Source organism: Myripristis murdjan, chromosome 3, assembly GCF_902150065.1.
Source record: "Myripristis murdjan chromosome 3, fMyrMur1.1, whole genome shotgun sequence".
Lineage (NCBI taxonomy): Eukaryota > Metazoa > Chordata > Actinopteri > Holocentriformes > Holocentridae > Myripristis > Myripristis murdjan.
The window spans coordinates 1,531,549-1,550,965 of NC_043982.1; the positions used below are offsets into that span (position 1 = coordinate 1,531,549).

At 39.3% G+C, this 19,417-nt stretch overlaps 2 protein-coding genes across 5 annotated transcripts in view; one reads left to right on the forward strand and one right to left on the reverse strand.

Moving 5' to 3' along the window:
- On the forward strand, positions 1 to 11,296 carry LOC115356866 (E3 ubiquitin-protein ligase MARCH3). Of its 4 annotated transcripts, none has more exons than XM_030048152.1 (6): positions 1 to 120; positions 1,133 to 1,261; positions 2,610 to 2,821; positions 6,729 to 6,933; positions 9,331 to 9,537; positions 10,370 to 11,296. In XM_030048152.1, the coding sequence occupies exons 3-6, from the start codon at positions 2,634 to 2,636 to the stop codon at positions 10,526 to 10,528; spliced, it is 759 nt and encodes a 252-aa protein (XP_029904012.1). In that variant the 5' UTR covers positions 1 to 120; positions 1,133 to 1,261; positions 2,610 to 2,633; the 3' UTR covers positions 10,529 to 11,296. The 4 variants fall into 4 exon arrangements, with proteins under 4 accessions (XP_029904012.1, XP_029904015.1, XP_029904011.1 ...); XM_030048155.1 differs by having other exon boundaries at positions 2,653 to 2,821; XM_030048151.1 differs by lacking the exon at positions 1,133 to 1,261.
- Positions 11,176 to 19,417, reverse strand: part of lmnl3 (lamin L3) — an 18,103-nt gene continuing 9,861 nt past the window's right edge. The window contains exons 8-12 of the mRNA XM_030048150.1: positions 19,094 to 19,313; positions 18,470 to 18,577; positions 17,473 to 17,589; positions 15,412 to 15,525; positions 11,176 to 12,044 (exon numbers count right to left, since the gene is read on the reverse strand). Coding sequence (XP_029904010.1) covers positions 12,009 to 12,044; positions 15,412 to 15,525; positions 17,473 to 17,589; positions 18,470 to 18,577; positions 19,094 to 19,313 — 595 coding nt within the window. The 3' untranslated portion in view covers positions 11,176 to 12,008. The remainder of the gene's footprint in view (positions 12,045 to 15,411; positions 15,526 to 17,472; positions 17,590 to 18,469; positions 18,578 to 19,093; positions 19,314 to 19,417) is intronic.

Here is a 19,417-nt window from a genome sequence, read left to right on the forward strand (position 1 = left end):
TTAGGAGGAGGAACACCTCCTAACTGCCTCTCTCCGATAAACACCTCGAGAAAGTGCTGGTTTTCATCCTAAGGGAAGCTATCGTGACACATCTGAGTATTGGTGGATAACAAGCACATGGTAAGACTACTGCTGATACTGTTTTGGCTGGTCGGGTGATGTTCTTTGTGGGGAATATCTGCTGTCTTCCACCTTATAGGCTGTGGGATTGGCTTGCATGAGGCTGGCATGTGATAGGCTCTGCAAACACTTTAATGTTGTGATTCATGTGTCACTGCTTGTGGGTGCATGGACGGCATAAATAGGAACTTATCAGTAACAGGGTCTGCAAGTCATGCAAAGTATATCACAACAGGTGACCTGCTGTCTTTCAGGTAGGTGTTATTTTGAGGTATGTGTCTTTCACTGTGGGGCTTGGGCTTTGCATAACTGTTAAGCAGTAGCACTGTCTTTTTTCAGTCATGTAAAAGTGAGGAGGGGAACACCAGTAAATTATAAGATAAGATAAGATAAGATAAGATAAGATAAGATAAGACAGAAAATCAACTACAAAAAAGATGAGTAGCAAAAAAGACCTAAGTTAGTAGTGTTAAAAAGAACAAAAACAGAAAGGACAAGATATTTAGTGACATTTAGAACATTATCAAATTTAATGTAAAGAGAATATAAATAGGAAATCAACTAAAAAAGACAATAAGTTAGTGGTGGTAAAAGAGAGACAATTAAAATCAGTTTAAGATAAGATAAGGCATTTAGTGGCATTATAACACTCACACAATATCACATATTTCAATAGAATATAGGAAATATATAGGAAATTAATGACAAAAGACATAATATGTTAGTGGTGTTAAAAAAAGAACACTATTAAAATCAGTAAAAGACAAGACAGTGACATTTAGAACATTAACAGATTATCGTCCTATGAGTCTGAATCTTGATATACAGTATGCATGAAATTAAGTTGCTATACCAAACAATATTCTGCCTCAAGAAACCTGTCTGAACCAAGACAGCAGCAGCTCCAGTACACGTCTGCTAAGATCAGGGTCAGGTGGCCTTCAACACGCGTCCTGCTCCAACAGAGAAGTGAGGGTTCCAGAGGGTTTGACAGCCATTCATATAATCACAGATCATCCATCCAGAGTGACAGCAAGCAGGAAGAAGCAGACATATACAGATCAAACAGTTTCATAAGGAGGCAGAACAACTGTTAGACACCATACATGGAGAGACATTTGAATATGTAATCTTGAAAAAGGTAAACTGGCTTGTAGATTAGAGCGCGGATACCCTACCTGAGCCTGATGAGACCCAACAGGGTGGGCCGGGTTCGGAAGTTAGAGTGAAATGGATAGCAATGATGGACCTATGATCTGTTCAGTCATGACACTGAAGGCAACACAAAGGCTATTTAAGGCGGTAAAGCTAACCTAGCGATGGTGGACAAGCAAAACCTCATGTTTGGACACCAACTTCCGGTTTGGACACCAAAAAAAAAAAAAAAAAAAAAAAAAAAAAAAACAGAGAAGAATGCCTGTTGGGTTGGGGTTGGACTTGGATAAAATATGTGGTTAGACAAAAATATGCGATCCAATCCGCACTCTAATGTAGATATGTAAAAATGCATACAGTAGAACTACTACAGTTTTTGTTAAAATCTCATGATTTGCATATAAAGGCTATTTTTTAAACATACATTTCCACACAAACGTGTCCATTTGCATAATTTATGTATATTCACACTCCATAAACTTATTTGTGAACTGGTTTGCAAGTTTTGTATTTTTGGCTTTAAATTTGTTAATGAATGTACATTGTTAAAAAAAAAAAAAAAAAAAAGTGCTACATTTCTTTTTGCCGTTTCTGGTGTCAATTTCGATCCTTGTGAAGCACAAGTTGTGTGTAAACAAAGTAGAAATATAATAAAACAAATAAAATACAATTTACATTATTATACTAGTCGATGATGGTAAAAACAGGTAACCGGTAACTGGACTTTGTCCTTCTTGTTGTAACAATATAGCAAATAATCAACTATTTAATTTATTATGTTTTCTGAAACTTTTTTATGTTACACTTTTAATTTAGAAAGAAAATAAAAGGTAAGTGTCTGTGGTGTTTTTGCAGTGCACTTCCAACCCAGTTGCTAGAATAAAATGCTGCCATTTTACGTTCCAGCGAACCAACACATATGTTGAAATGTCAACATGTCTGAACCAAAAATACCCTGCATATCAACATTTAAGTTATTAATATTTGCTTGTTGGCTTTATATTACATCACGTACTTGAAATCATCACATTTCAAAGGGTGTGTTGGTTTGCAGAGACGTCAAATGACAACAGTGTTTTCTAATAACTGGGCAGGCACTTCCCAGAGATCGCCTGTCAATCAAATATGTTCACCACTGTCATGTCTTTTTCTTTGGATGTTCCCTGAGCTATTGTGTTATAGAAATATTTATTGATTAATTTATTTTTACATCAAGGATCCTTCCTTTAAAAGGGTTCAAAGTGCACTGAGTTGTGAGTAACCACATAAAGCAAGTCTATCTACATCAGACTCTGAAATCCAGTTCCCACCTGTCTCCCTGTGTCTGCCAATAGGGGTGATGCTCCTGACATGAGTGAATGGCCCCTTATATTGCAGATATGACAACAGAGCAGCCCCTCATGGGCCCCTGGGTGCCCAGCCCAGCAGGGGAAGTGAAATTAATGCCTGAGGAGGGGCTGGAGGAGGAGCGAAACAGCTGCAACCAGGAAGTAATGGACCATCCTGAGGAGAGCGCCTCTGTAGAACCGACACACATCAGTGACAGGTATACATGATGCTCCGTCTATCTGATAGAGCTCTGCACACACAGGCTCCTGCACATCTGACTGAACTACAGCCTTGTTTACTGGCGCACCCTCTTATAGACCTAACACATTAAATCTGCTGTCAGTCCCATGCACTCACCTCAAGAGTTTGGGGGACTGAGCTCTGCACGCCCTGCTGATTCTGTGGGCTCTTTGAAAAGGCAGCTAAAGACACAGCTATTTAGACAGGCAGTTGTGTAATCTGTAAACACAAAGTTTGCATTTATCTATTTATTGTGTATTTTTATATGTATTTTATGCACATTTTGTATTATTTTTATGTACTGTGCTTTTCATATGAACTATGTTTTTAGTTGCTGAACTTTTTTATACATGCCTCAGGTGGCTGTTATTTTATTTATTTATTTTTTTTAAATGATTTTTATTTGGCATTTCTACTTTATTTTGATAGTGACAGTAGAGAGAGACACGGGAAAGGCAGGGGAGAGAGCACAGCAAATGGCCTGAGGTCAGATTTGAACCCAGGACACTGCGATCAGCTTTAATGAGCCTTAACGCTCTTATCCAGTGAGCTACAGGGGCACCATGCCTGTCCATTTTTTAAAGCTATTTTCTCTGTATGTTTTACAATGCTCTTGTGAAGCACTTTGTGACTCATGTCTGCAAAAAGTGCTATAGAAATGATTTACTTACTTACTGAACACTAACAACAGCCAAATAAAAAAAAGACACATACTGTGGAGCATAATGCTTTCACTTTCTTAATTACCTGACTGAGGTTGAAGGATCCCTGTCCCTGACATTGCACTAAATTGTTAGCAACATGCTACAGGCAGCAGACTGTGAGGGAGTCCAACAGTCCACAGTCCAACAGCTGGGCAACGGGTGGGCTGTTAGGTTTGTACAAAAGGTGCATTTCGTCTAATTAAAAAGAGCCACCTATGGGCGCCTGGTGGCTCACCTGGTAGAGCATGCACCACGTGTCAAGGCTGAAGGCCTCTGTGCACCAAGTCCGTAATTTTCATCCAAAAATCAAAATAAATACGCCCTCATTTTGTGTCAATCACGTTTACACTCCAACACTTTTGTCCATTATCAAAGTCTTCAGAACAGGTTACATTTTTTTGAGTTTTTTTTTGCAACAAGCTTAATAAATTAATGGAACAATTTAATACTCTCAAGAAGGTGTAAACACTGTGTGCACAAACTGGGCCATGAGGCAACTCAACCATTACGCACAACTGGATCTGGAAAGGCTGATCACCAGATGAACCTATTCAGTTTCTCTGGTGATCACCCGGTGGGCACTTGGCACAATTTGAATCGTCTGTCAAGCTCCTTGCTGCTCTTGACAGCTTCACAGGATTTAATAATTCCAATGTTTCCTTTTTGTCTCGCATTGTGAATTTGGCAACAAATAGAATAATACAACACATCGGACTCAATGTGCAAGGTTTCTGTGCGTAATGATTTTTATCGGATGACAGATTAAAAAAACGCATACAAAAAATACGGACTTGGTGTGCAAAGGCCTTCAGTCCTTATGTGGCTGGGTTCAGTCCTGAGCCGAGCATCTGACATGAGAAGTGCCTATGCTGTGTTCCACTGAAGCTGGAGAGATCAGTCGCTCCGAGCTGTGATCTAAATGGGATCCAGGGGATGTTCACAGCAGTAATAAGCACTACAACATCCTCACAACCATAACAACATTACAGTGTGCCTCATATGCTCATTACTTGGTGATGACCAGTGCAGTAAGCTATCAGCTACCATACAACATTGTAGCAACTTTGATGGTGAAATGTTGAGCAAAAACCAGCGGCACAGATGTTAGACCTCAGCCAGCTGTCAATCACTGACAAAAAAAAAAGTTTTATCATGAAAATCTGATGATTAGCATACACTGGGCGTGGCCCCACACTGCTGGGATTTTGTTTTGTTTTATTTTGGAATTTCCAAGTACAGTAGGTCACAGCATTAAAACCACACAAAAAAACTGATTTGAAGATATTAGTTTTGTTAAGTGTTTGTGTTGTTGTCCCATCACTCAAAATGTGTTGGCCTGAATGTATTAACTACATGGAAAATGTATGTTCTCTCCAGGGGCGGATCTAGACAAATATTCATGGGGTGGCAAGAGGGTGGCATGGAGATTTTAAGGGGTGGCAGAAATATATATGCTAATTAATACCAAACGATCCCATATATCAATATTTGCTTGGAAAACCCCCAAATGAGGATATTTTAACTCAAAAACATTCTATTATTGTGGTACATGAGTAAAGCATTGAATAGAAAACCAAAAGGTGGCATTAGAAATATTTATTTATTTATTCATTTATTTATTTATTTATCAATCCCTTAAATAGTAGGAGTGTCATCTTTTGCTGCATTTACTTGCACTCGGACATTTGAGTCTCGTAACAGTGAGTTTCCGAACAGCCACAATTAAAAAAATAAATAAATAAATTGTCTGAAATTGGGGTGGCAACTAGGGTGGCAAGGCATTTTTCTAGGGGGGCAGCTGCCACCCCCTGCCACCCCCTAGAACCGCCTATGGTTCTCTCCAAGATCTGACCCCAGAGGCCTAGCAGTTGACAAATGAACATGTCAAAATGATGTGGAGGGTGTAGAGGAGGAGGTCAGGGGACATCACGTGGTGTAAGGAGAGAGAAAGTCCATGTTGGGTGGGCTTAATACACACAGATCTTTCATGTTCATTGTTTTCCCTCTCAAGCGGAAGCAACATGTCTCAGTTTTGGTGAAGCAACACCATTTTGCTGCTTAAACTGATGTTTTCCTAACTTTAACCAAGTGATTTTTGGTGCCTAATCCTAACCATGTGACACTGACACGTGCTAAAAACAAGTGCAGCTCATACAGACACCAAAGGGTGCCTGTGGCATCAGTGTCAGACGCTGAAGGGGTGTGACAAAGCCTCAGTATTTGACCTGGGATGAGAGTGGCTTGGGTTGCAGCTAACTCTTTGACTATGCACTTTGTTTGAAGAGACAACAGTATTTGGGACATGGGAACACACTATTTACAGATTTCAAGAAACTGGACCCCAATTTTGAATCTGAACTCATCACAGTTTGAATATTTAACAATCAGCCCATGAATGGATTGAGCTTGGACGTGATGTCATGCATTGCTACAGAAACGGATTGTCCTGTGATAGATTAAGCGCCACAGGACTGCGATTCTAAAAATGTGGTCTGGGGTCCTGCAGGTTCTCCCTGAGGTTTTCTCCATGGACAGTTTAAACTAACGTGCAATAGTAGATCAAACATAAGAAGGCCTCACACTCCTTTTCATACACAATGTATTATTTATTTAAATTTATTTCACCCACCAACATGTTTTAGCATTCCTACCTTCATCAGGATATCACAGCAAGTAAGATTCATCAGAAGGTTCAGTAGCCACAGGTGTCCACAACAGGTGCTACAACTTTTTAATGATTCTATTTCATCTACAGATCTTAGTGCTTTGGATTTTTGCCACATCTTTTTTAAGATGCTGTAAAAAGCATGGAGACTTTTGAATTATACATTATATTCAGTTTTGAGCATAGTTGAGGGCCTACATGACATCACCAGCATTTATAATTTTCAAACAACATACTCCACAAAGATCTACAAAATATAAAAGCTTAAAAATCTCAAATTACAAAAATATAAAGATAAATTTAGCTAATTACAAAACAAAAATCTTCCATTATGGAGTCCCTGGTACTAAATTAATTGGGGATGTGTAGTTTCTGAGGTACATGAAAATGTCCGGCAAGCCCTCCTGTAGGAATACCACAACAAAGTACTTTGTTGTGGTATTCTTTGTTGCAAGGAACATACACACACACACTTACATCATCCTTTAAAAGAACTATTATCCCCTGTGTTCTAGTCTGTGCAGTGAGGAGCCATTTTGTCGGATCTGCCACGAGGGCGGGGGCCTCGAGGAGCTGTTGTCCCCCTGTGAGTGCTCTGGCACCCTGGCCATGGTGCACCGAGCCTGCCTGGAGCACTGGCTCACCGCCTCCAACAGCAGCCACTGTGAGCTCTGCCATCACCAGTTTGCACTGGAACGCCTGCCAAAGCCATTCACAGAGGTAGGGGACGACCACATGGTGTGGGGGGTGGGGACGCCACCCCACTTCTCTTTTGTACTGACTGCACAAAAGAAAATAACAGACCACTTGGTAATGTCTGCAACTGTACACCTGTTTGCAAAGTAGCAAGGTCATCAGGCCACACTGCTGATGAACTTTGAAATGAGAATGAAGCACCTGCCTGCTTGCTATTGTAATGCTGTGTGAGGTCATCATATACTCACTTAACATGATTGAGACATTCCTTTGATTATTAACTAGGAATATTTTTCAGTGAGTATTTGGGCAACTCCAAAGGTTTACTGAGTGCTTTACCAAAGATCCCCTCTTTTTTTCATCAATGAGAGAGCACACATCACGTCCAGTGGGAGGAGTCGCTCGGCCACTTGCTGCCTTCACGTTGGACAGCCTGTTGCTGTTAACTGGACTGCTTTTACCCCTAAAGCCACTTAGCTTGAGAGCCAGATTAGATAGTGTTTCCTTCCAGTACTGCTCTGCACAGGACAGGACAGGCATCTATATTAGTGGGCTCCTCCTCCTCCTCCTCTTCTTCCTGCTGCATGTGTAGCCAGCTCCAGTAATCTGCTGATTAAAGGCCATGTGCCACTCCAAGTTAAGCTACACAATGAACATCTTAAGCCTGCTGTCACAAAACACTGGACGCATGCACATACATGCACAAATGCACAAGTACATGCGCTCACATAGGCCTGCACACACACACACACGCACACACACACACACACACACACACACACACACTCACATTCACACAGTACACTATCCATTTTAGAATGTGTCCAGCACTGATAAATCCAGACCTCGATTCAGGCTGTTCTGGAGACAAAAGGAGGACCTATCTAGAGCTAGCTAAGTGGACCTAAGAATATGCCCACACACACACATGCACGTACGCACACACACACAATCACAATGACATGTGTACATATACTCAAGTGACACCTGCGCAGTACACTGGGATCCAAAGGGAGGATTAGGGGTAGTGAGAAAATATCTAAATGTTGAATGGGTGTGTTTACTGCCAGCAGCTAAGATCATACTTCAGTAGATTAATTAGTCCAAAATGAAACTGCATGGAAAAGACTCACTTTGGATCAGTCAGTGAATGAGCCTGTCCGAAACGCACTAAAAAGCTTTCTGTTGCAACTTAATTTGCACTTAATGTAAAGAATCTGGTGATTGGGTAATGATGACTAATCTGGAACCGCTGGAAAATATGACGTCATCCAAAATGGGGCACGTTGACGCTCACATGCAGTGTTGTATAGAGGTTATGGGCCCACATGCTACATGGCATTTGGATTTGCTCAATATATTGTTCCTCAAATATAACAAGAGTTCAATAGAATATTAATACTGACTTGTGACTGGTTATAAAACCTGGCCCGTTGCCCATTTGCTAAAAGAGACGCAAGTCCTCACCCAACCAGATAGTTAACCTGCACCAAGTGGGCACGTCCAAGAAAGCCCATATCCAGCCAGCAGTGTAACCTCAGCCCTGTGGGCACGTATAAAAAAAGCCCTCACCCCACCCACAGCATTCTGGGCATCCAGAGTTCAGTTTGCCCAGAACTTTGGTGGATTTCATAATAATGCAGCAGGCCTCAAGCATTAATGTCAACGAGGCCTCCATGTTTGCTTAAATTCAACAAACATGTAAAACAGAATGCCAATAGACCAACTGTTGATCAGTATGTTGCTGAAATATAATTTATGACTTATTATACTACAGAAGTGTTGCTGATATTTAACTTGTATATCAGCCTCCATTCTGTTGAACATCTGTATGGGACTATCCAAAGAGTGTAAACAAATATTCTGTTGTTTTGTCCATTTTTTTTTCTGCCTTTCTGATGTTTTCTTATACCTTCACTTGAAAGCATAAAAAGTAAGAGTTGAGAAAAGTTTAATATTTGCATAGAGATGGTGGAGGTCTGCACTCTACTGAGTGCCACCTTACCTGTTAAAAACATGATGTGGTCAGTGTGTGCTGGTCATGTTTTTAACACTGTAGCCCCTTTCATAAAGCCTTTTAATTACCTTTGTAGCAGCAGACAGGATGCAGAGGCTTGCAGTTTGATATTTATATTTTGCCAAGAGCCTCTACTGGAATATTATAGGAACTTACTGTGGATTGATTGTTTGACTGTTGCTGCTATTGTACGGTGACCTTGAGTGTTTAGAAAGGCGCCTGTAAATAAAATGGATTATTATTATTATTATTATACTATGATACCATATGAAATAAATAATACCAAAGTCACATTAGCTCCACAGACACACAAGCCCTCATAGGGTTAACACTCAATAATTTTGGTTGAACTACATTGATGTTCTATGTGTTGTTAACCCCCCTCCATGTGCCTCCTCTTCCAGTGGTTGTGCTCTCCGTCCATGCAGCACCAGAGGAGGACGCTCTGCGGTGATGCAGTGTGTTTCCTGTTCATCACGCCCCTGGCCAGCCTCTCTGGATGGCTGTGTGTTCAGGGAGCTATGGACCTCTACTACACCAATGGCATGGAAGCACTGGGACTCCTGGTTCTCACCCTGGCCCTCTTCACCATATACATTTTCTGGACTGTGGTAAGTGATTCCACTGATTCCTGACCTGTTGCATTGTTTATATAAGGAGTTTACCACACCACTCAATAGATAGCCAGTGAAGAAATAGTTTGTATGTCTTCATATGTATAGCATAAATGAAATACATTTAACCAATTACACCAGTGTACTACTGCCACTGGGGAAAAAAATAGCTCAGTATCTGTTTATAATGAGAAACTTTTCTCATTATAACAGGATACTGTCACATTATAACTAACATTTTCCCAGAAATTTCCTGTACACACACATACATATACATGTATTAGTCTCACACCAAACATCACATACTCATGGGATGTAACGGTAAACATTGAATGTTACAATGCGATAAACTGGCATAACAAAAAGTTTGTTATTATGAGATATGTTGGTTGTGTCATGATGTGAAAAGTACATTAAATGTGATAACTTGTTAAAATATGCTTCCTTAGCAATATGGTTCCAAACAGTACATTTTCACTTATTTTTTTTCTATGGATGCATAACAAATCAATATAGTGTCCACTGTCCACTAAATAATATTTCAATACAGATTTAGGGTCTGTGGTGCTCAGTAGTGAACTAATAGAGACCTTGGTATACTTTGTATCTCCTGAGGAATTACTGTAATATTCCCATAAGGACTGGTGTGACTATAGTACTCATTATCATTCTAAATGATATTTTAAATGATTTTTTTTTAAATAATGAACAGGATTTTCTGTTTATTAATAGTAGCTGCATATTTTTAAATTTTTAAGTGACAATGTAATTTTACTTTTTAAAACAATACTGGGTGGCAGATACTAAAATTATTAATATTGTTTTTCAGGTGTCTCTGCGCTATCATATGCATCTTTTCAGGACATGGAAGCAGACAGATCAGAGAGTGAGACTGCAGATTCCACTGCCAGTACACAGCACACAAAACCACCAGACCCTCTCCATAAACTTCCTCAGCAAGACCACCAACAAAGAGACCATGGTGTAATCCACAATCTACAACACTGTAGACACCTCAAACCAGGGACGGAGGCAGCAATGAAGAGGAAAAGTGCTTTTGGGTTTGCAGCACACTTCTTCATCCACAGGTGTTATGGCAGCTGACGGAGGATTCCTTTGTTTTTTTAAAGAACAGGAAAGAGCTAGGACAAGTAGAGGACTGCTCAGTGAAAAGTAAATTACACCAGCATTTAAATTGTCTTTTTTTTTTTTTTCTTTTCCAAGCTTGTTTTATGAATCAAGTAATGAGACCAAAGAAGAAAATGGTCTCTGACTTTGAGAAACTACCTTTAAAAAAGGGGCAAAGGCCAAAAAACATATCACTGTGAAGAACTGATGCGAGATCATGTGACACTTTTCCCAAGTCAGAAGACTGTCCCCTGAAAAAACCCCTGTGAGGTTTTTCAAACAGTTAGCCTTGGAACCTGGTTTACTTCAGATCAGTACACACTGACAATCAATATTTTCTGAGAAAGAAGCCAATTTTTTTGTGACGATCCTGTGCATCAGCTGCTTCACGTGGAATGAGGTTTCCACCAAATGAAAACAATCTGCTGTGACTTTGCAGTTCTGGTGACTGCAGGTGAAAAGCGCTTGTACTGTAAAGAAAAAAATAACCAAGTTGTACTAATTGTACTTGTTTAGGAAACTTTATTATGGAAACAATTTATTTGTATAGGTTAACTTCAACTGAGGCTTCAGTGCCTCTACATTCCCACATACCCATTTAAATTGGATAAGTCAAGGCAAAATTTAACTATTGTCTTCAAGTTGGCATAAAAATTGCAATAATACTAAAGAAACCACGTCATCCACTGCTGCATACTGTTTTCGACCAAAGTGATGGAAAACCCATTACAGGAGGAGGACAAGAAATATAACCGCCATAACCAATGTTGTTCAAATGGAGTACTATTCACATTCAATGAGAAATTTCAGTAAAATCTTGTGGTAAAAGTTCTATAACTTTACAACTGTTTTTTGAAACCACTGTCAATTTCCAACTGAGTGTTGAGCTCTTTTTACTGGTACAAAAAACTAGAGCAACTATGAGGTGCAGTCTGTTGGAAAAGTTTGAGTAAAACTATCTTGTGACCCCACAAAAGGTGTAAAAATACTGAGTGACTTTGAATTTTGGGAAACAAAGACAGCAGCCAACAGCCCTATGGTCCCAGCGGAAAGTAACAGCTAGAATGGTGTACTCTACTTCAATGCCCTATCAAACACAAAAAGCAAAGCAAAATGTATTTGCTGAATGAGAAGTCCTACTGAATATGAGGCAACCAACTTCACAGATGAAGTGAAAAACAAATTTCATGCGCTTGGTTTGGGTCTCAGACAGTAATGCTGATTGGTATATGAGCAGTGGATCCATATGGCAGCAGGAGACCAACTTCCTCCAGGACCACAAACGCTCCAGGTTTTCCAGGTACAGACGGAGGTCAGTGGGACGTGGAGGAGGGAGTAACTTACATGACAGCACAGCTCGCCTCCTTAGACAGATCCTGACAAAACACAACAGTGTCAAGTGAGGGCATTTCATGAACTGCCATCGTGGGACACGTGCTGTCCTCTGTGGGCAAATTAGTTCTTACATGAGCAGCCTGCTAGCAGGGATCATGCAACAGAGGGAAAGCATGCCACAGAGCAGGTTGTTATTGGTGGGCAACAAACCATATACTGTTGTCGTGTGGAAATCTGAGTACAGTGAACGTTAGGACATTCTAAGACCTCCAACTCAGACAGACAAAACAGTATCGTTCCTCACACTAAGACGCTTCAGGTCTCAGGAAAAACTTTGTCAAAGTTCAGTAGAATTGGTTATCAGACACAACTGCCTCAGATAAGAACATAACGTTCCCTCAAACTGTTGGAAAGTTGGATATTGCACCCTATATTCACACTTTGCAAGCAAATATCTTTAAGTGGGGATGTCAACATTAAACAAGCAGCTAGTTGCATGCAAATTTGTTGCCTCGCCTATGATAATGCAGGATGTTTTATGAAAGTCGCCTTGCGCTGTTGTCTATGGTAAGAAAATCCATTACTCACGCCTAAGGGACTGTCTAAAAAGTACATAAAGGAAATGAAAACACTAAAGCAAAGGGAAAAAATATTAAAAAGTAAATTATATCAAGACTCGCCTTTTTTTTTTTTGCCTTAAATCTATTTGCATTTTCCCAAATGTGTACTTTTCAGATGGTCATTGGTCCCTTAATTAGCAGAGAACATCTTTCCTCATGCAAAGATGTAAAATTACAGGAAATTAATGAAAAAGCCATTTTATCTGCAGGAGTTTAGTCTGAAGTAGTTTAGTTTGATGTCCAGTTGTCGTGGACTGTAGACTTTGTCCCTACTCAGGACAAACTTTGTCCTGAGTAGGGACAAAGTTTGTAGGGACAAAGTTTGTCCTGAGTAGGGATGTCATGAGAACTGATACTTGGGTACCAAATCGATGCCAACAGTCCAAAAATATGATGGTGCCTGTTTTCACGGCACCATAGGTACTGTTGGTACCAGAACATTCTTCCAGAACTGACAGGGGCAGTGGACATAAAATTTCCGTTTGTTCAAGTGTGCGCTAACAGAGCAAGAATCATGTATGGAAGGATTTTGTGTTTGAGGCAGATGCTCAGGGGATAATAAATTCACAAAACCCAATATGCAAAAGTGCATACATGCATACATACAAGTACTACAAACGGCAATACTTGAATGTTCAACAGATTTTAATAAAAAATGAGTGCATGCTTAAGTAAATGGGATTTTTTTTATTTTCATTTTTTTCCCCCCATGGTGTCAAAACAGGTATCACGAATCGTGGAAATTCACTGGTATTGGTATCGACTACTGAATTCCTGGTATTGTCACAACCCTAGTCCTGAGACATTAAAAAGACCACACCATTGATTTTGAATGTTTGGCCCATTTAATATCATTTACATGCCCCATCATGTGGGGTACTAAAGATTTGCTGTGACAAAATCAAAATCACTGATTTTCAAAGTTGAGTTTTTGGTTGAAACAGCACCTTATAATATCCTGCTTCTGTGGCTAAGAGTCATTACCACTCTGCCCAATTTCAAGTCATCCACACAACAGTGCTGCTGCTTTTAGGAAAACTAATGTGGACGACTTTACTACAGCTGAAGAAAGGCTGAAGTCTCTGAAAGTTCATTTGCATGTCGAAGAGGAAAGAATGGAAACCAATGACTGGAAAAATGGTAGCAAAATGATATTGGAGTTCTAAAACACAACTACATGCTTTGGGAAAATATTGGCAGAAATGTGAAGTATATAGATTTTGTAGATATTGCGCTAAACATGGAAAATCACTGGGATGGTCCTTTAAGACTTGTAGTGCGAGGAATGATGTCGTTCTGTCTATTGTCTGTGACCTGAAGCTGAGGTCTGAGAATGTCTTAAAATGACTAACTCCAGTCTCAGTGATTTTTATGTTTTCCATGTTTCTATGAGTTGAGAAAATTCTGAGATCCCCTCTATCAAAAAGCTGCCACTTCTGGAGATTCTCATTTATCAACTGTGTACACAGATATGTGTTTAAACCATGCATATGATTATTTCTACACCATATGTGGTGTTTATTAATTTGTACCTCTATTTGAGAAAGTGTGTAAATTTAAGCACAGCCCTGACCATGTGTACACAACATCTTGTGGTGGAATTGTTAGAATTGTTAATGAATCCACAATGGAGAGGGGGCAAACTTAGCAAACTATAAAGAAAAATCCACTAAATGGAGAGGGGATAATGAATCAAATAAGCAGATTGTAAAGGAAAAAGGATGACTTTATATTAGTAATTTCTTATATACACGTTATAGTGTATATAAGAAAGTGTGTTGTGCATTCATAATTCTATTTTAGATGATTGAATATTTGACAAATTTGTTCATTAGACATTGGCAAGTAAGCTGATGATTTAGGCCACCGGTACATTTCTTAACAAAAAAAAAAAAAAAAAAAAAAAAAAAAAGACCCCTTCCACTCAAAAATGTGTTTCTTATTTTTATGTCCACCCAAAAAAGCGATGAATCATGACTGATCCTTGACTACACCTTGTGATTAATCATATATTTTTTAAAAAGATTATCAGTTGACAGCCCTACTTTATTTTTATTTCCCCATCAACTGTTCTGCTTTCTCATGATGTTGAATTTACTGCTTACTGCTACCTTCTTCCTTTTGTTGGTCAAGCCAGTAATGAGTACTGCCATTTTTCCCTTGCCAAAATTTAGCCTAATTTGGAGTGGTCTGTAGACTAGAAAAGAGCTATAGAAATGCAGTCCATTTACTGTTTTCTTTTGCCTCCACTTCTGTGACAACAACGACAGTTGACAGTACAATTGACAGTACAGATCTTTTCCTTCCTCCTTGACTTCTCCATATTGAATCTGATCAGTGACAGAAAATGGATTATTTGTTACCATAATGCACTGATAAATGGGGGCCCACGTCTTTAGCAGTATATGTCGCACATATTTAACCGGCATTGTCGAAATGTGGCAACTATACGATAAAGGCAGCGGCAAATCAAACATCTTTTTAACAAGCAATGCATTTCACAACACTTGGAGCCATGCGGGAGTGAAAGCAGGTGAGCGGGGAGAGGTGGGGATCACTGGGCTTCAGCTCCTCACCTACACAGCAGCAGGCTGCTTTCTCTGCACTCAAGACACAGAGCAACATTTCTTTTTTCTTCTCTTTGGCTGCAGCGTGTGCAGAAGATATAAAAACAGTGAGCACTGAGGTCACTTTTCAGATAACTTTAAGGAAAGACTCCACAGTTCATGTTGGATTAACAGTTGGTATTTGCATGCCTGTGTGTGTGTGTGTGTGTGTGTGTGTTCACCTGTCTCCTGAAGTGCTTGATGTCACTGCCTGCGACACACTCTTCATCAAACTCCAGCTCAATTTCCTCGTCACCTCTGCCCTGCATACACACCACCCTGCGCTCTGCCATCTCCTAAATTGTGACAAAGGGTATAAGATAAGATAAGGTATGCCTTTATTTATCCCACAATGGGGAAATTCAGTGTTGACAGCAGCAGTACAGGCATACACATACACACATACAGTGCACTCAGTGCACACAAGTGGACTATATAAAAATAAGAATAAAAAATATAAAAGGATATATAAGTATACAAATATACAATATACAAGTATACATACACGTATCGACCAATTGTGTTTATAATAACAGTATTTTATTCACAAGTACAAATACAAAACTGTCTCCTCTAATGTGAAGGGTATCTGCTTAACATTCATAATACAATATGACAAATACTGATCTGCAACACAGGCTTGTCATCAGGGTTTTACTGATGTAGGTATCTCAAGGGTGATACCAATACATTTGGATATTTATGTCTATTCAGTTTTTAAAAAAAGGTATGTGACCACTAGTGGTGCTACAGTGCACACTGGGAGAAGTGGGAACTCTGAGAATTTATGTCTTTGTAAATGTCTTTTGAGGTAAGCATTCAAACTGTCAGTTAGATCTCAAGGACACACACTATGGGTTTTGGTACTAAACCAACTGTGCTTACAATGAAAACTAGATCTGGTACCTTCAAATTTGACCATTTTCATGCCAGAAGTTTTTTTAGCACATCAAAAACATCAAAGGCATTTCCTTTGAACCTAACACTTGTGTCAACAAATAGAAAAGTGGTGCTTCCTCCCTTTCACCAGTGTGCCCCATATTAATGTTAAGCTCAGGGTGGCAAATGTTCAAAATTTTTTTTGCAGTGGAAGGTTTTTATTCCAGACACAGTGGCAAGTTAAATGAAAAAGCCTGAAATATCAAACAATAAAAACAAAGGCGAAATGCATAAGAAAAGAGCATTTAATGATAGGTGGTAAAAGGATGAGAGCAAAACCACAACATGATTATGTAACATTCACTTTGCGTTGAGTTCACGTTACTTTGAGTTTATAGCTCAGGCAAGGGGCAGTTAAAGTCATAGAGACAAAAAGTTAAAACTAGAAGGAATTAACCAATTGAAACCTGAGCATATTCACTTTGTTTCAAAAACAGGGGAAAAACGGTGATTAACAAATCAGTAAAAATGCCCCTTGTAAATGAGTGGCTATAAAATGTGGGCATTCCACACACGCTGTGGCAGGTTGAGAGTTTATTTGCCACCCTGGTTAGTCTATACCAGAGACCAATTATACAGACCAATTTAACAATTAAAAAATATGGCATTCAGTAAATTATTTTAAAAATAGATGTTACTAATTATTTCAAGATTTTAAATCGCAATGCTAGAAAAAAGAAAAATCAAAATCCTACTTCCCATATCGGAATATTTTTAAAGATTTATTTAACACATTTTAATACCAAGATCCCTGATTTTAAATCCATATACCAACCGAAGAGACAGACAAGTTGCTCTTATCCTGCGGGCTGTATGGGATAAATGGAATCATTTAATGGATACTTAATCTTGTCCCATGCAGACTTTAAATGTGCACTCTATTGTTTTGTCTATAACTTGGATTAAAAATTGGATTTGCTTCAATTGACTTGTTATGCTTTCAGCTCAGGAAACAGATGATCCCTGTAATCTACCTGCAATGCTTGCTGTGACAAGGTTCTTCTCATATATCAGATCGCTTCACTTGTTTCACAGATATACTGCAAAAAATGACTATCATAAGAAGTCACACAGTCTCAATTTCAGTCTTAAATACTATCTTTCTTTAAAAAAAAAAAAAAAGAAGAAGTTAAAAAAATCCTCTATCTGGGAGATAACCTCACTTGTTTCAAATAGAGCTGAATTCTTACACGGAATGAGGAAGTCTTTCCTGTCTTAAATGAGATGTGAATGGCATAGAAAGCTGCTGATTGTGATTTGGTTTGTGTGGTTTCACTCTCTGAGATGCACTTTGCTGTAGTTACCTCATGACTGGAGTTCAGGAGGATCACCCTCACATCAGTGATTGGGCCCCAGCTCCTATGGCCCTGGAGAACCAAGTCCCCAGCTTGGGACTCAGGCTCCGCATCCGCTGCCCAGATCTGACACACACACACACACACACACACATACACACACACACTTGAATGTAACCCTATTACTCCTACTACTAGGACTCCCAATAGCTTGGTGGAGATTTTAAGTGTTTTAAAGGAATAGCTCACAAGAAACACCGGTAACGTTTAGCAAACATCTGGAGGGGATTTTTAAAATCAGAAAAAACAACATAAACTGAAACTAAAGTTGCTTTAAGGAGACTCTTTGGATTGCAACAGCAGACTGAAAAGAAGAACAGCAGAATGAAAAGAACATTTACCTCAATTTTAATAATTCATACTTTTATTGGCTAAAAGCTGTATTACACCTGAATTTGAGAGCTTGACATCATGGGTATAATGCAAATTTCCCATTTGTGTACACACTTCTGGGCTGTTCAACCACGCTCTACTTGCAGTACATTATGTCTGACAGCATCTGAAGGCAACATTGTGGAAAAACTATAAGATAATGAGATGAAGATTGGACTTTTGGACCCCCAGTGCAGTCATTTGGCCTCATAGCATATGGATTATGCTATGACTTAACTTTATTGTCGCTGTTTACCCTTTTACAGACTCAACAATAAAACTCTCTCCATTCCCTATGGCTGTTTTGAACAAAGCTGAAATGAAGCTGTGCCAGCTAACATGCTGCGTATTACACTACATACAAACTTCAGTGTGTCAGATGAAATAAGTTAACTCATATACTTTATGAAGCGTACTGCAGAGTAGCCTACCCCCTGATAAATTCACACGTGAAAAGTGAGGTAAACACATTTCAATAACCCTGCATTTAATCCTACATGCATTATTATGATAAATGATGGAACTTAAGTAACTAAATATAACTTTATAATCATGTAACACACAAACTACTCACAGTTAGTGTCTGCCCCCCAGCCACAATGCAGGAGGAAGGGATTTGGAAGGAGATGTCAGCCGAGTCTGGGTAAGTCCTCCGAACCACCCAACCACCTAGTGGCTGTTCCTGGAAATGCAGACAGAAGAAAACAATTATGGGGGTCAAACAGTCATCCAGAAGGGTGTTTCAAAGAGCAGTTAGAGTCCGACCTGATGACAATAATGTTATATTACCTAAAACTAATCATTCATGTTTAATTAAGTCATCTGATTTGACAAACAAAGTTAATTATTATTGATAAGCCTTTATATGATAAAGCCTTTATCTGAAATCAGAATTCATAAAATGTTTTGCATGATGAGGTAAAAACATCGAACAACCCAATACATCAGGTGACAGGAAACACTCAAAAGGAGAGTTTTTAGTAAATTAAGGAGGAAAAATAAAATTTTATACAAGATAGTCTCTAAAAAGCAAAGTCCTAAAAACTGAATTTAGTATGTTTTCTCTGTATCTTGGTAACTAACTACCAAATTAAAAGCACTCTGGAAAGACTAAAAACTATTTAAGCGAAGCCATTTCCAGCATAAGTGTATTGATGAGGACACAAACACAAGGCAAACCGAGTACTCAGAATCTTACCGCCTCAGAGTTGTTCTTCAGTACAACAAAGTTTCCCTCCAGATCCACCTCTGCCACGCTCATGGCACCATGCTCTGTTGAATGTGTAGACATTTTATAGGCAGGTGAGCTGCCTGATGCGCCCTCATGCTTGCGTTTCTTCCCTCTTTGTCTGCGAACACCATGTTCGTGTGTCCGGGACACCGCTGTGCGCTGAGAGGGGCTGGGTGAAAGGTGCAGTCTAGAAAACAATATGAGTGGATATGGATTAGAACCTGAAGGGACAAAAAGGCAAGAAAATGAGATGGTTGTTTGGCCTCATTAAGAAGCAAATGTAAATTCAGT

Coding starts and splice junctions, on each gene's coding strand:
- LOC115356866 (XM_030048152.1), top strand. CDS start 2,634: ATGGCCCCTTATATTGCAGATATGACAACAGAGCAGCCCCTCATGGGC. Junction 6,934..9,330: donor TGCCAAAGCCATTCACAGAG/GTAGGGGACGAC, acceptor CTCCTCTTCCAG/TGGTTGTGCTCTCCGTCCAT. Junction 9,538..10,369: donor TATACATTTTCTGGACTGTG/GTAAGTGATTCC, acceptor ATTGTTTTTCAG/GTGTCTCTGCGCTATCATAT.